The sequence below is a fragment of the Toxotes jaculatrix genome, chromosome 11, assembly GCF_017976425.1.
Source record: "Toxotes jaculatrix isolate fToxJac2 chromosome 11, fToxJac2.pri, whole genome shotgun sequence".
Taxonomy (NCBI): domain Eukaryota; kingdom Metazoa; phylum Chordata; class Actinopteri; family Toxotidae; genus Toxotes; species Toxotes jaculatrix.
This window is the reverse complement of record NC_054404.1, coordinates 1,967,706-1,982,548: the sequence shown is the minus strand read 5'-3', so window position 1 is coordinate 1,982,548 and position 14,843 is coordinate 1,967,706. Positions and strand designations below refer to the sequence as shown.

Here is a 14,843-nt window from a genome sequence, read left to right as displayed (position 1 = left end):
ACTGTAATTATGACACTTAATGTTTTTCTTTGTGCTCAGGTTGTTGATCTGGTCTGCGCTGCTGAGTCATGATGCAATGAATTTTATTTATTAGATCAAAATCATCATCATCATCACACTGGTCCGGTTTGGTCTGAATGATTTGATTCTACAGATCATAAAATAAAGTCCAACTGGTGCACAGTCTGTTGCTCTTTACTAATACAGTACATTTGCTTTAAAGACGTTGGAGGGCTGGTATTATTATCTAAATCTGATGTATTATACACGCAGTGCCGAACTTTCACTGCAGTAAAATACAGCAGTAACTGTTTTGTGTATTTTATCTTTACTTCTTTTGGTTTCATTTGGGTTTTTAGGTGTTGTTACTTTTATTAACTTCATTTTAAGTGAAGTTTAGCATGAAGTTTGTTTATGGTTATGTTTGATGTTATTTCAGCCTTTGATGATAAAGGTTTTTGTTCAGCAGTAAAATATCCTGCACTGAAATATCAGCGAAAACTTTGTTAAAATGCTTTTATTGTTCTCACATATTGACATATGAGCCTGAGCGTTACCCAGTAATGACCATGCTCTGTCATTCCTCATTGACTGTTCTATGGCAGAGCAACAGCTGAACACAATGAGCAGCCAAATATTGTTTATGCTTATTCCCTGTTGCCTGGTTTTCATAAGTGCAATGTAAAAAAAAAAAAAAAAAAACGGTATTATTACTATGAAATATTCATTTCAAAATACTTTCACCCTCTTGTGCTATCATCTTCTTCGGCACAGACACCACATACGCCAGGACCCCCACATCGCTAAATATTCACCAGATCCATTCAAAGGAAGACAAATACACTCAGTGACTCCACTGCAAAGATTCTGCATCCTCCAAAGATACCTCGTAAAAAGCCTCCACTGGCTGGGATTCAAATCCAATCAGGCCCACGATTCCCCATTCAGTCTGTATTACCTCAGCTCGCCATTAATGGGCCACAGGGCCCAAGCTTAGCCATCTAACCAGTGGAGCAGAGTGGCTAATTGTCGCTATTACTGAGGCATTAGGGATGAGGAAGGAAGGGGGAGGAAGAGGAGAGAGGGGGGAGGCTGGGAGTGTCCTGTGGGTTTGTTAACACTCCACTGAGCCTCTTGATAGGTTTAGGTTTAAGACTGTTCAGCCACAGGTAACAGCAATCAAACGGCTTAAACAACCAGGGAATGTGGGTAAGAACGAGTGAGAGTGTGTACATGATTGTGTGATTATGTTTCACACACACACACACGCACACACACGCACACACACGCACACACACACACACACACACACACACACACACACACACACACACACACACACACACACACACACACACACACACACACACACACACACACACACACACAGAAACATCTAAACCCCAGTGGTCAGAGCAAAAAATCAATAAGCTATTCGTTGAACATGAGTCACAGATAGCACACAATTGGAAACAGTTTTCCATCCCAGCGTAGAGACGGGTCAAACTGAGGCCCTGAGTCCTGAGACAGAAGCAGCAGGTTCTCTTCTTCTGACGTCTTCAACATTTAAATCTTTATCTCTTGTTTATCTCTCTGTGGATCTGTGTCGGTCTAACCTTTTATATGTATATTTTCCTTCGCATAGGTTATTTCAGCAAATGGAAAGCATGTGAATTAGTTTGTCAGTGAAACAGATGGCTGCTTTTCATATCTGATCAGCCTAATAAACTCTTGGCTATCCCACTCTGCACGTCTGCTTCCTAAAAATGGACAGTTCAAAGGCCCAGAATCACTTTTATTTTCCAGAAACCTGAAAACCTTCAAGAGTTGCTAAAACCCATCTCATAATATTAAAAAGTGCTGTGCAGTGTTTTGGTGTCTGACAAGCCTTCAAACTCATGGATCTTCAGTATTACTCAAGCTGGACTTTCAAGGCAGATCCTGCTTTTATTTTGGAACACAAGGCTGTGTTTGATCTGAGGAAACACTGTGAAGAACGACTAAAAATCTGGCAGGTATTTTAGGAGCTGGACAGGCTGCTCTGTGAGACTGCACTTGATTTTGTTATGATCACGGATCAAAAATGCATTTGTCATAATTAAAGGACAAATCTAAAGATAAAAAAAAAAACACCCATTGCTAAGCAGGACAAAAGTGAATATAAACATAAATCTGTAAAGATCTGTGATTTTGTATCTGTCCTTGGCTGCAAATGGAAAATGAGCTGCTCTGGTAATTTGTAGTTCTTAGTAGTACAGTACATGTAAGAGCCAGTGGGTTTGCTTTCTGTAAATCAACCTGAAAAAAACGTGTGGCAATTAAAATATACTTGAACAAACAGACTAAAGCCTCCACAGAGGATCCTCGTGGAGGTGACTGATGATAGGAATGGTCATTTTGAAATGAACGCTCGGCGAGTCTCTTGAGCTACTTAGTGCTGAGTAGCTTCTCTGCTGTTTTGGGAAAGAGAGAGAGGGAGAGAAAGAGCGAGAGCGAAAGTGATTGCTAATCAGGCGAGAGCTGGGAGTAATTGGACAAAGCTGAACTGCAGTGTCACCAATTAGCATCTGAGACTGTGGAGAGCAGAGACATAAATGCTGTTTAATTATGGTCCATTTTCCTTTTTTCTCCCTTTCATTTAGAGATGAGAAAGAATACATGGGGAGGATGGATGGATGGATGGATGGATGGATGATGGGTGGAGGGAGGGAGGGAGGGATAAGAGGAGGAGGACGGAGGAGTTTTGTGAAGAAAAAGATTTTACAGCTAATCAGGGAGACACAGGAAGTGGAATCCTTAAGCAGCCAAACCTAATTTTCTTTAAAAAAAAAAAAACAAAAAAAAAACCATCTAATATTGGCCACAGTTGTCCTCTGGGCCAATACAATATTGTATTTATACTTAAAATTATGTCATTGTACAATAACACACCAAAACAATAACAGCAGCAGTAAAAGGATGATGAGTTGTTCCTTTTTTTTAGATACTTTACATTTGATTCTGCAGATTTTTATACTTCTCTTCCTCCTTCTGCTCTGATATCTGTGCTGCTCGCTTCCATTCCACTTCTTCCACATTTGATAAACCAGCAAACTGTGTCATTAAGGAAGCCCTGCAACAGAGGCAGGCCTATGTCCTCTTCTGAATACACTCTTATACTGTTTATCAGTATGAGACGGAAAAAAGGGGAGCGTAAGACACGTCTGCTGAGAGCAGGGAGGACAGGATGAGGCTGCTACAGGTGCGTACATACTTTCCATGGCTGCATTTCATTGTCACAGAGACGCACAAAGAAAAACATTTTAAAACTTTCCACTCGTGCGGGCACATCAGGTTACCTACGAACAGTATAAAGATGTTAAAATTTCCACGACAAGATTCAAGGTTTACCAATGTTTCTTTGTTGTGTCAGTAAAACACACGATCTGGTCCAAGTTATATTCACATATTTGCTTGATGACAGGCGGCGACATCCTGTCACACACAGACAGAATTCAGATCTCTGCTTTCAATCCCTTCACTTATTTTTATGTTTGCTGCTTATCTTTCCTCTTCTGTTCCTCCCCACTGCATCTCATCACTGAGCCTTCTGGCTACACACACACACACACACACACACACACACACACACACACACACACACACACACACACACACACACACACACACACACACACACACACACACACACTCGGTTTCATGACTCAGGCTCTTTGGCACTCTGGCTCCTGACCACATCAGCACAGCGGTGCCAACAGAAATACACATATCCACACACACACACACACGCGCACGCACGCACGCACACGCGCACGCACACACACACCTTCATATTGAAGACCCACACATGCACATAAGCTTGTATCTGATATGCACACAACCCACAGTATTTATGTTCTATATTAGTTTGATGTTTTGTGTAACTGAACTGTTTGACCACTGCATTTGTCTGAGAGCTGTCATCACCTGGAGCTTCATATTAACAGCTGATCTGTAACGATGAGGATTTGGTGCATGTAAACTAGACATCACTATATAAAATAATTATACTTAAAGTCTTTGTCATGCATTAAAACATGAATAAGCTCACACTTTAAATGAACCAAGCTTGGATGATTACTTTTGATACTTTACATACTGTTACCTATTCACACGTCCATCAGACTCAGAGCAGTATGACCCCACTGCAGTCGTGCTTGTGTCCAGCTGATTAAAATATCACTCTCCTAGAGCTCAGTCTTCACCAGCTCCTGAGGAAAGTATTGTGTGCTTTTGCTGCTTGATGCTCCACTTCCTTCATCTGTCTGCTGTTTGATTCTGGGCAGGACAGAGAATTCATCAGGACGTGTTTTCTGACAACAGCTGCCTGTTGCTGCTGTGACTGTGGGGTTTTATACAGTGAGGTGAAACGAAGCCGTGGTGTAAATGTGCCGTAAACCTCAGAGTTAATAGAGGCTAAAAGGCCTGGTGAGCTGCAGAGTTGCTGATAATTTTGCGTGAGGTTGTCACTAACCATTACACATTTGTGTGCAAATATTGATTAATGCAGGTTTAACGATTTTTTTTTTCGATTTGTGGTGATGCTGCCGTTATGTAAACAAGTGACCGACCGTTTCTACCACTGAAAAACAGAAACATGCACATTGCATTATATAACCACAGCAGCAAATAAACCAACAACAGATAGAAAAACAGCCCTGTAGTTGTAGCACGTAACCTTTTCTCACTGGTGCAGTGCAGAAGAGAGCAACTCATAAACAGAGCAGTGACTAATACACACACACACACAAACACACACACAACACATGCAGAAACATAACACCGAACTCTCCCGGCAAAACTTGACGCTGTCCCATACTGATGACATCACCCCTCCTTGCTGGCCTAAAGGTCGCTGATGTCCGGAAGCCGGCCCTGGGCACAAAAATGGCTCACTTCCTCACATGGCACGGTGACACAGACACACACGCACACACAACACTGAACACAAAGTAAGGAGGACACATACAAATGTATACAGGAAATAATGTGAATGGACACACTCATGAGGATGAATACACACACACACACACACACACACACACATGTCCGGTGTCGTAGCTGAGTGGCAGAATCTTGCCTGAAGACAGCAAACTTCATTCCAGACTTCTTCCTCAAAACACTCTCTCATTAGATCCACAGTGTGTCTGCATGACTGTGAGCAGTAACACAAACGTCTCTCACCCAGTCCAGAAAAATGGACTGCTTTGTCTGGCTGTTTGGTTTTTAACGGACTCACTGTGGGTGGAAATCATGGCGAAGACAGAAATTATTTTTAGGATTTGAATATCTTTGTGTAATGTGAACTGATATTATTCTGCTGTTAATATAATAACACCACCTGCTTCAGTCAGACAAACAGTAACACACAGATTTTTCCTTTTGAAGGATTCAGTTCAGCTACATTTTCCACAAAAATCCAGTTGACATCAGAAGCTTCCAGTTCTTCTAGGCACTAAAACAAGATATTGGTTTCTTTGTTTTTTTTTTTTATGAACTGAGCATCTTAGCTCTGTCTCAGCAGGAGTCGTCCCACACTTCTGCTTGTTGCTGATGAGCAGATGCAGACGATTGCCAGAGCTGGTGAGGGTTTAGAACCTTGCCTGAGGCGGCTGCCACCTACTGTAACCCAGTCAGTTCAGGTTATGGCCCAGTTGTGTAAAGAGCCTTTGGGAACTGAACCACTGAGCAGCAAAGCCCCGTGCAGAGCAGCTGGATGCTCTACAGGGAATTCAACACACATTCTGTAAATAAGACAGTGAGGAAAAACTGACCTGAAGAACGTGACAAAGAACTGCACCAGGTCCATGATGCTGTTGTGCTGAGAGAAAGCAATCTGTTGGTAAAGAGGAAAAGACAGAAAAGACACAGTTAATACTTAAAAGCTTAAAACTGTCTGTCTGTATATCAGCACACCTCAAATTTAATGGTGGAAAATGACTGCACCACACATGTACAGGTACAACCATCAACATGACAAATACCCATCACAGTTTCCCAGAAGTGTGTGTGTGTGTGTGTGTGTGCTCTATTCTTTCATTCTTTGAATGTTTTATCTTTAAATAGAGAATCACGCATCACAATGACCTAAGATTACACCAACATAAACAAACCACCAGTTCACAACTTCAATCACCTACATTTTGGTTCCTAACAAACAGAACAAATGATTTAATTGTATCCATCTACTTCTATGCAACAGTGAAAACCAGAAGGTTACGCTACTCAAACGGCTCAGGCCAGAGGTCGGCGATGAACGGTTTTGAAATTAATAATTACTCAGCTTAAAACTGATGTAGTAACTGCACATGGACATCTTTCTTACCTAAGCCCAATGTTCAGACCTCTTACATGAGGCCAACAATTTTATTTCTGTTAAATACATTCTCACGCGTTCTCCATCTCCTTCTCTGACACACAGACACTAAGGACACAGTGTGAGCCACCACCATGTGGCTTGTAGGTTATTATGAGATTAGCCTCTGAGAAAAGGCTTCTGGCCCTTTCAGCACTCTCCAGCATTCTGCAGCACCAGAGCTGCTGGATGCTACAGCACACCTAAATCCACACGCTGCACCATCCATCATCATGCTTTGTGTGCAGGTATACCGGTGCAGCGTGTGGTCCTGTGCCGTCCACATAACGTCCAGTGGGATTATTTTAAGAGACCTCAGTCTGTAACTCATGTTACCGCCTATATTGGCTGTTTTTTAGATTTTTCAGATATTTAATCTGAATTAGGTTTTCCCTGTGAAATAAAAAGTTAAATAAATACATGAAATAATTCAACAGGAAATGGAGACTGACTGATATGTCTGCTCGCTAAATACCACGAGGGCTAAGCAGTAAAATGTCCCTTTTAATGATTTAGGTGAACTGAACATTTAAAATGGAACAAAAATGTATAATTTGCACTGATGAAAAGGACATTTTACTGTACGTGGCACCATTAAAATAAAAAAGGGTTATTTCCACTTGCTTCATCAGCATACACACTCACACAGATGCTCATTCTTATCACTCAGCTCTCACCTGACCCCATTCCTCATAATAAAACTCCACAATCTGTCTTCATCACTAGCCGTGTGTGTGTTTACTGTGTGAGCATGCCTGTGTTTGTGTGTGAGATGCCAGTTTCGGCCCTCAGCTATGAAAACTCCTGAAAAGCCGCTGTAGTCCACGTTTAAACTCCTTCATGTTAAGAGGATTATTTATTACAGACTTAATTGATTTTCCGTTCACTCCTCTGCCCTGTAGGAACAGCACAGAGTTTCTGTTGGAAGGCTTATGTCCCCCTGATGTCCTGTTTCTAGTTGAAGGAAGATGCTCACACTGAGGTAGTATGATGTGTGATGAATGTAGAAGGGGTTCAAGTTTCATCTAAGAATCCCCCAAATATCAACGTGTGCAGATATAACAAGGGCAAACTTCCCAGCACCACTGGCTGGTGGGAGTTACTTCACCGCTTTAGCGACTGCCACTATTTGGTTGTGTGTTGAGTCAGTTGTTTACTTTGATGACAACTCAAATGCAACACACAATGACCGCGTCACGCAGCATCATGTCATCTGACGCCTGTAGCACACAACAGATGCACCGAACAGACAGAAGAAGTCGTCGAGGTAAAGCAGCCAGAATGTTCTGATGTGGGGAACGAACACGATAAAACTGCTGGTTTTCCTGGAGCTTTGATGAGTGTCAACGCTGCAACGCAACACTGGCTTATCCAGACGAGCTGACAAGCATCAACCCTAGATGACACAGCTGGCGTGCAGGCTTAAGCAAGTGTGCAGCTGTACTGACAAGAGTCATACACTGCTCGGTGCGTTGCCCTAAAGGCAACGACAAAATAATTAGTCAAAATTCTAAAATAAAACAGTCTTGCAATGACAAAAGAAAGAATAGAGGGACTGTTTGTATAAGTTGGAACAATCACGCTGCCACATTCGCCCTTTAACAGTGAGTAACTGTGATTTAGGATGTCTCCAGACGTTTTTCAGTGAGCTGTTTCATAAGAAATCCCCCCGTCAGGCAGCCCCGCGCTCTTTTACTCATTCTCATTTTATGTTAAGACATGAGTAGTCTTATATTTCATTTTAATTGGCTTTAATAAGGCCTCAAAGTTTTACGCTTTCCTTTAAGACAATGTGAAAATGGTATAGTTGAGGCCACTGATGTGCAAATTAGCATGTGACATCATCTGATCCTCATGATTGGTGGACGGCCAAAGATCCTTTTCAAATCAGTACAGCCCCTGAGCAGCACTGCAGCTAACAGGGGCTGTACAGTATAAAAACACCGATCACAGGCATCACAATACATTTGACAGAAATATATTTCAAACATGTTCGACATGGGGATACCTTTAAATGGCCCTAATGGCTGGAAAGGCTGTGTCTTTGTCTTTGCTGAATCCTCTGAGACCAGTCGGGAGGGGAGGAGAGAAAGAAATGGGGCAGAATGGGTTTAAGAGGTTTACCGGCGTCTGTGCAGCAGGTAAAATGGCCTGACAGAGAAAAACCTGCAGAAAAGCTGATTTTGGTCCAGAGGGACACAGCATTAATACAGGCATCAGGGAGAAAAGAGCCTGGCTTTGCATTCAGGCTTCCAATGCAGCAATTTACATCATTACCCCCTGACAATATAAACAGTTATTATCAACAGACACACATACACTAACATCGAAAAAACAAAAATACAAGCATGCACACACTGCAAATAAACGAATAAACTAAGGCAACAAATAACTATTCATAACAGGTCAGACACACAACACAAACACAAACTAGCACAGTGGACTCATTTTTCTCTCCCAGATCCACTCGCACACACACTTTCCAGTCGCACTCCAACGCCAGCCAACAGCCATCATTTCAATTTACAACAACTGCAGTCGTTAAACACAACTATGATCAATAAGCTGTTTAGACCACACCCTTCTTTTCCTCCTGACCCACACCACTGCAGAGCCACCAACACACAAGTTTGACAGCATTACAAACACACACGCACTATGCAAGCTTAACACACAGATACTGTCGAGAGAATATACAAATCATCAACGTATAACATCGCACAGAAACATGGCAGGTTCAGCTCTCACTGAGACACAACAGAAATAAATGCTAATAAATTAATTCTACGGTCGTTTCTGAAGCTGCACTTTGTTTTGTCAAAAGAAACTAAACTCTGTCTTGAGACAGGATTGTTTTTTAGAACAGAATAGAAAAAGCTTTGCAGGATATAACTGCTGCTTTCACAGCAGTGGCAGAAATCTGCAACTTCACAGGCAGGCACAGATGCACAGAGTCACAGGTGGGGTAGATTCGCCTCTTACTGACAAAAAAAATGAGTAGAAGTAAGACAGTATGCTAAATAACTTACTGAACTTGGAGTGGTCACGTGCACATCCACAAAAAAATAAATTATATTGCAACACAAGGAGCATTCACACTTAAATCACAGCTCCCTTCGGTTTTTAAATAGAGAGCGTTAAAACAGAGTGTTGCAACATTGCTTGTTGTAGCATTAATGCTGCTCAGCTAATGAATTTCTACTTGTGTGTGAACAGAACATCTCTTATAGTTAATCAGCTCTAAAAGGGTTGAGTCAGTTTAGTTTAATGTATCAGACCTCCTGTCGGCTTGGCTCACAGGTGATGAGCAGAAACAAGTCATTTGGTGTTTTTACTGCAGAAACGGACCAAATGATCTGCCAAGCAGCCAAAGATTATCGGTGATCCAGAATGTTAAGACGAGGACCTCAAAAAGTCTCCGGGTCCCGGTATGAAACCTTTAGTCCTTGACGAACAGGAGGCACTTGTCAGTCTGTGGTCATGTCCAATAAAATTTTATGTTCCAATACTTTTTGGAAAGCTCTTTTAAGTTTAAGACGGTTCGTAAGATTTTACAATCATCTTTGCCTCGAGATGCTTTTGGGAAACAGGTCCCAGATCAATATACTGCAGAACTCCTCAGCCTTATATGTACCTGACCGGATATGATTGAAATGTATATTCACCTCTAAGATTTAAATGGCTGCGATGTTAGACATGAACAAGTTGCTAATGTAATAAACATAACAAAGTGTTTAATGTGGAGATCAGAGCTTCTGCAACACAATGAGATGACTGTAGCTGCTGACACACAGTTGGTTTTGATAGAAAAGGCAGCTAAAGGAAATACTGCAGGGTCGGAAAAAAACACTACAGATGGGAATTCAGTCAAATAAACACTGAAACAAGCCACACATTATGGCACAAATACAAAAACAACAGCCGTGTTCCTTTACTATAGAATGTTATTGTGCTGAGATCAAGGGTCAACCGACTGTTCATGGGGAATTTTTTTTTTTAATATTGAAGCTAGAACTCTAATTACGCCAGGAAAGAGTGTGAGAGTAAGAGAAAGTGACTGAGGATGGAGACAGAGGTAAAAGAAGAGAGGAATAGGACGGATGTAAAGAGGACTCCAAGGACCCCGGTTCCACAGTCCAGTCATTACCGAGGGCCTACGGTGGCCCTCTGGGGACAAGACCGGGAGCTGCGACAGCAGTGGGCAACCTTTTATTTCCCTAACCCTGAACCAAGGACTGCTTGTTAAAACCTGGAATGAAAGAAAGTGTTTAGCTAATCAATAAGTAAAAGGGGGAAAAATAGGGAGGGAAAGAGAAGAGAGTGCAACAAAAAGAAAAAGAACTGGAGAGAAAGAGCAGAGGAAGCACAACTCAGGTGAAAAAGGGGAAGATGAAGGGAGGAACGGGAGGTTTAGGTTTCCTATAGGGTGAATTTTAGTGGAACTTACAGAACCTTTGGGATCTTTTCCTGATCACTAACAATATTTCAAACACACATATTCACAGCATGTTAACAAATGTATTTGTGCATTTTCCGGGGACTGAAATGTGTTTACAGGACACTCTTCCTCTGCATTTGCATATTCATGAGGACCTAATGACCAAAGTGAGGCAGTTGCCAAGTGCCGCCTCCACCTACATGGTATGCAAATGAGTCCAGCTCTGCCATATGTGTGCACTTGTTAGGAGAGCTCACAGATGTAGCTCCTTTTAACAGGTGCTTAAGATCCACTTCTGCATCAGTCTGCAGCTCCAGTACCAGGAACACACTGCAGTGAAAACACAACACGATGATATGATCCCAGAACAGTGGAGTGAGCACTGTCATTCTCCGTGTCATGTACAATTCTACCGCTCGCTAATCAGTGGCCATGAGAAACTACATGAAGTCTGATCAAAGAGTCAAGTGACAGCGTTAAACCTGTAAATAACAAAGATTCGTGTGAAAAAGCTTCTTGAAAATGTTTCAGTGACGCGGTTTTATCAGCTGCGACACAGTTTAAAAAGAAATTAAACTTCTTATCGTTGCCAGGTCATAAATGTGATGTTACAGCATTAACTGGTAATTTAACAGTTTTTATTTCAACCTCATTAAATGCAATAAAAAAAAATGCCTTTACATGCCCATCACATTACAGCCTTATCAGGTTTTACTTTCCAGCATTTACAAGCTAAAGCTAAAATTTATTTTATAAATCAGAATAATTATTTCACTGTGTATTAAAAAAAAAAAGACACGTATTAATTGTCATATTCCAAACTCAGAATGGTGCACTGGACTCGTTTTTCGGAGAGCTGCGGTCCAATCTCTTCAAAGTGCTCGGTCAGCCCAGAAAGAGGCACAGCAAAATAAAAAAAATACTGCAGATCCTGCCACATCTCTGCTGTGGAACAGTTTATACTTTTTGTATTTGCGTAGCAGGGTTCCATAAAACTCTCATTCCTTCAAAGGAGCACTGGTGAGACCCAGTGTGACCAGGCCCTGACTCGAACCCTGTAGTTACTCCCATATCACCAGCCTAATTTGTCCTGATGTTGCCGATGACTGCTGATGACTTCCTGTCTGGTTAAATGGGCAGCACTCAGCCTCTCTTCTTCTCTTTCACCCTATGGAACGTGATACTACCTCAGTGAGATGCATCAGATAGACCCTGCTCCTCCTCTGCTGTGTGTGTGTGCGCTGGTGAGACAGTTTCAACTTCGGGTTTAATCCAATAAAGCACACTTTGTCACTGATGTGATCAGAGAGTGTGTTTATGTGTATGAGTGTGTGTGTGTGTGTGTGTGTGTGTCAGATATCTGATTAGGAGAGGCATCCTATTTAATGATGGCAGGCGCAGTGGATAAATAAGTGAGTGAGCACTGAGCGGCAAATCAAATCAACCGACCAATCACGCCAGCCCTGAGCTCGTCTGCAACAAAATGGCTGCTCACCTCTGACAGAGGGCTTTTAATCAGCTGGCCTATAAGGCTGTGATGCATGGAGGGGCGTCGAGAGGGAGGCAGACGATGCAGACAGATGGAAGCGGACACGAGAAGAACTGTGTGCTGTTCGGCACAAATTACAAACGAGGATGTATAATTTCAAAGAGCAGAAACTAGTTCTCTTTACAGCAAAGTGTGTGTTGTTTCCTGTTGTCCATTTTAATTGTCTCCAAAACATAAAAGGGTGCAAGCGAAGGCCTGTTCAATGTCGTCGATTTTCAAGTTATTACAGTTTCTTTCTTGTTGAGATCACATTTTCTGCTAAATTACAAACAGACATGTTCAAATTAGAAACAGTTGAGCTATAAAACTTCTGGCTAAATTAACAGTTAGTTCTTTCAAAACAAAGATGAAGAGAGAAACTGGATCATGTTCCCATAATGTTTGTGGGCTCAATCAATAATACATGATTTCTTGATTAGGAGCGAATCCAGGCCAGTCCTGGTTTGTAGAAAAACGGTGTCAAATGGAACAAATTCCAGCGATGATCCACATTTGCCTGTGACACATCTTCTATCTGTGCTTATTTTCATAGTTCTGTGTATTTCCATATATGATTTCTATTTACTTTACAGACTTTCATCTAGGAAGCTTCTCTAAAATATAAGATAATCACCATTTACACTAATGAAGTAAAACTGGAAAGCTTTCAAAGACTAAACCCTATAACATACTGATTTTTCCTACTTCCTGTTCAGTTAAAATGAGTAAACCACTTTTTTTCTGAAAGAGGGACATAGGTTTGTTTTACAGCTCGTAATTTCTGAAATAAACAGCTGACTGGATCCTGGATAATGTCTGGGCTGGTGCCGTAAACTCGCCACCACACGCATTTAAACCAGGAACATTCTGGTTAAAGCCGTGTGATGATGGTGAAATCAGAAGAGTGAGGACGAAGGTGCAAGGTCAGCGTGACAGAACCAATCAAAATCTGTTCCAGCAGAACGACCGATCCTAACACCTCCCTCTGCCTTCCAGCCAGCCCTCGAGTCCGAGCTGATGTCAGGACGCTGCCAGGGAAACACTCACAGGTCACACCAGGGTGTGAGTGCACACAATGTCTCTGTGGTTCTCTGTGGGTTTCTACCTTTCTAAGGACTGAATGAAGTTTTTAACCGGCTCAGTGAGGACGTTTCACTGTTTGTGCTTGTTTGATTGGAAACTGTAAAACCTTAAACTAAAGCTGTTGGTTTTTTCTGATGAGGACAAAAAGCCTGAATCAAACACAGTGACAGAAACTGAACATCGTGCCTCACACACCACAGGCAGGCTGCTGGTTCATGCAGGATCTTCACCTCAGAAAACATAAAAACAAAATGACTGCACCTGTTATAATAATTTACTGGAAGAAAATGTCATCCAAAACTAAATAATAAAATAACGGCAACACAAGTCATTTCAGACGGTGACATACAGACCTCACTGAAAGCCTTCGTAGCTGCAGTGTATATGTGCAGCCTAATGCTTTTGCGTGACTGGAGAACAGTGAAATTGTTGAACTTTTATCGTGACAGCAGGTTTTTCAGAGAACAAGAGCATAAAAGAAAGAAGGAAAAAGGGGTGAGTGAGAGAAGAAAACATGTGGCATCGGTGAGGCTGCGCCCTGAGTCTGTCAGAGAGTCAGCGACACACTTCAGTCCAGCACAGGCTGGCAGTCTGGGCAGCCCAGGGGTCCCTATGAATTACAGGAGGAACCTGACACTCACGCCATGTGAACTGAGTCTGTGTATTGGTGTATGTGTGTCTGTGTGTGTGTGTTTGTGTGTTTGTGTTCCACTGCCACAAACAATAACATCAAATTTGGTGTTAACACAGGCTGCCAGACTTTCACACATACACAGCTAAAGGGTCAGATCAGTAAGATCCTGTGAGTAAGCACGATTTCCTTTCACTGTGGCCTCTGATATTCAGGATGGTACGAGATAAGATTCTCCAGCAACGTCAGGTAAATTTATTATCACAGTACCCGCTCATATAGTCAGGTTACTAGTTTACAGTTAGTTATGGTACATTTCAGCTCTGCAGTGCGTGCACTGTGATGGTTTAACTATTTGTGAATCAGATTTGCCAGATTCTCCAAGAGGCTACAATATTCATCATCACACCCATCAATAATAAAGCGTCAGCCTCATCAAACTCAGGAGTAGAAAAGCTAAACATTTTGTTTTGAAAGCCAGAGAAAAAGCTACAGCACCATTAAAATGGAAGGTGGTTTATCCTGTTGGAGGCTTCAGTACGATCAGTACGTTCTGTCACTATTTGCCTTTTAGAGTATGAAATAGACGTGTCTGTGTCCTGAGGGTGGCCCAAGAAGAAAGCTCATGCATCATTCTCAGTAATTTCATGGCACTTGTCTAATACTTTTTAGTATTTCTCATGACCGAAGAACAATTTTAGGTTAATGGAGACACGTGAGGGAACCATCAGGGGATCCAGCACATGTCACAGAACTCTGGTCATTCGTT

At 41.9% G+C, this 14,843-nt stretch overlaps 1 protein-coding gene across 2 annotated transcripts in view; it reads right to left on the bottom strand.

Moving 5' to 3' along the window:
* atrnl1a (attractin-like 1a) overlaps nucleotides 1–14,843 on the bottom strand; it is a 185,050-nt gene that overhangs the window by 72,682 nt on the left and 97,525 nt on the right. The window contains exon 26 of one of the 2 annotated variants that reach the window (XM_041050639.1): nucleotides 5,814–5,875. The exons of the other annotated variant lie outside the window; for it this stretch is intronic. Coding sequence (XP_040906573.1) covers nucleotides 5,814–5,875 — 62 coding nt within the window. The remainder of the gene's footprint in view (nucleotides 1–5,813; nucleotides 5,876–14,843) is intronic. 2 annotated transcript variants of the gene reach the window in all.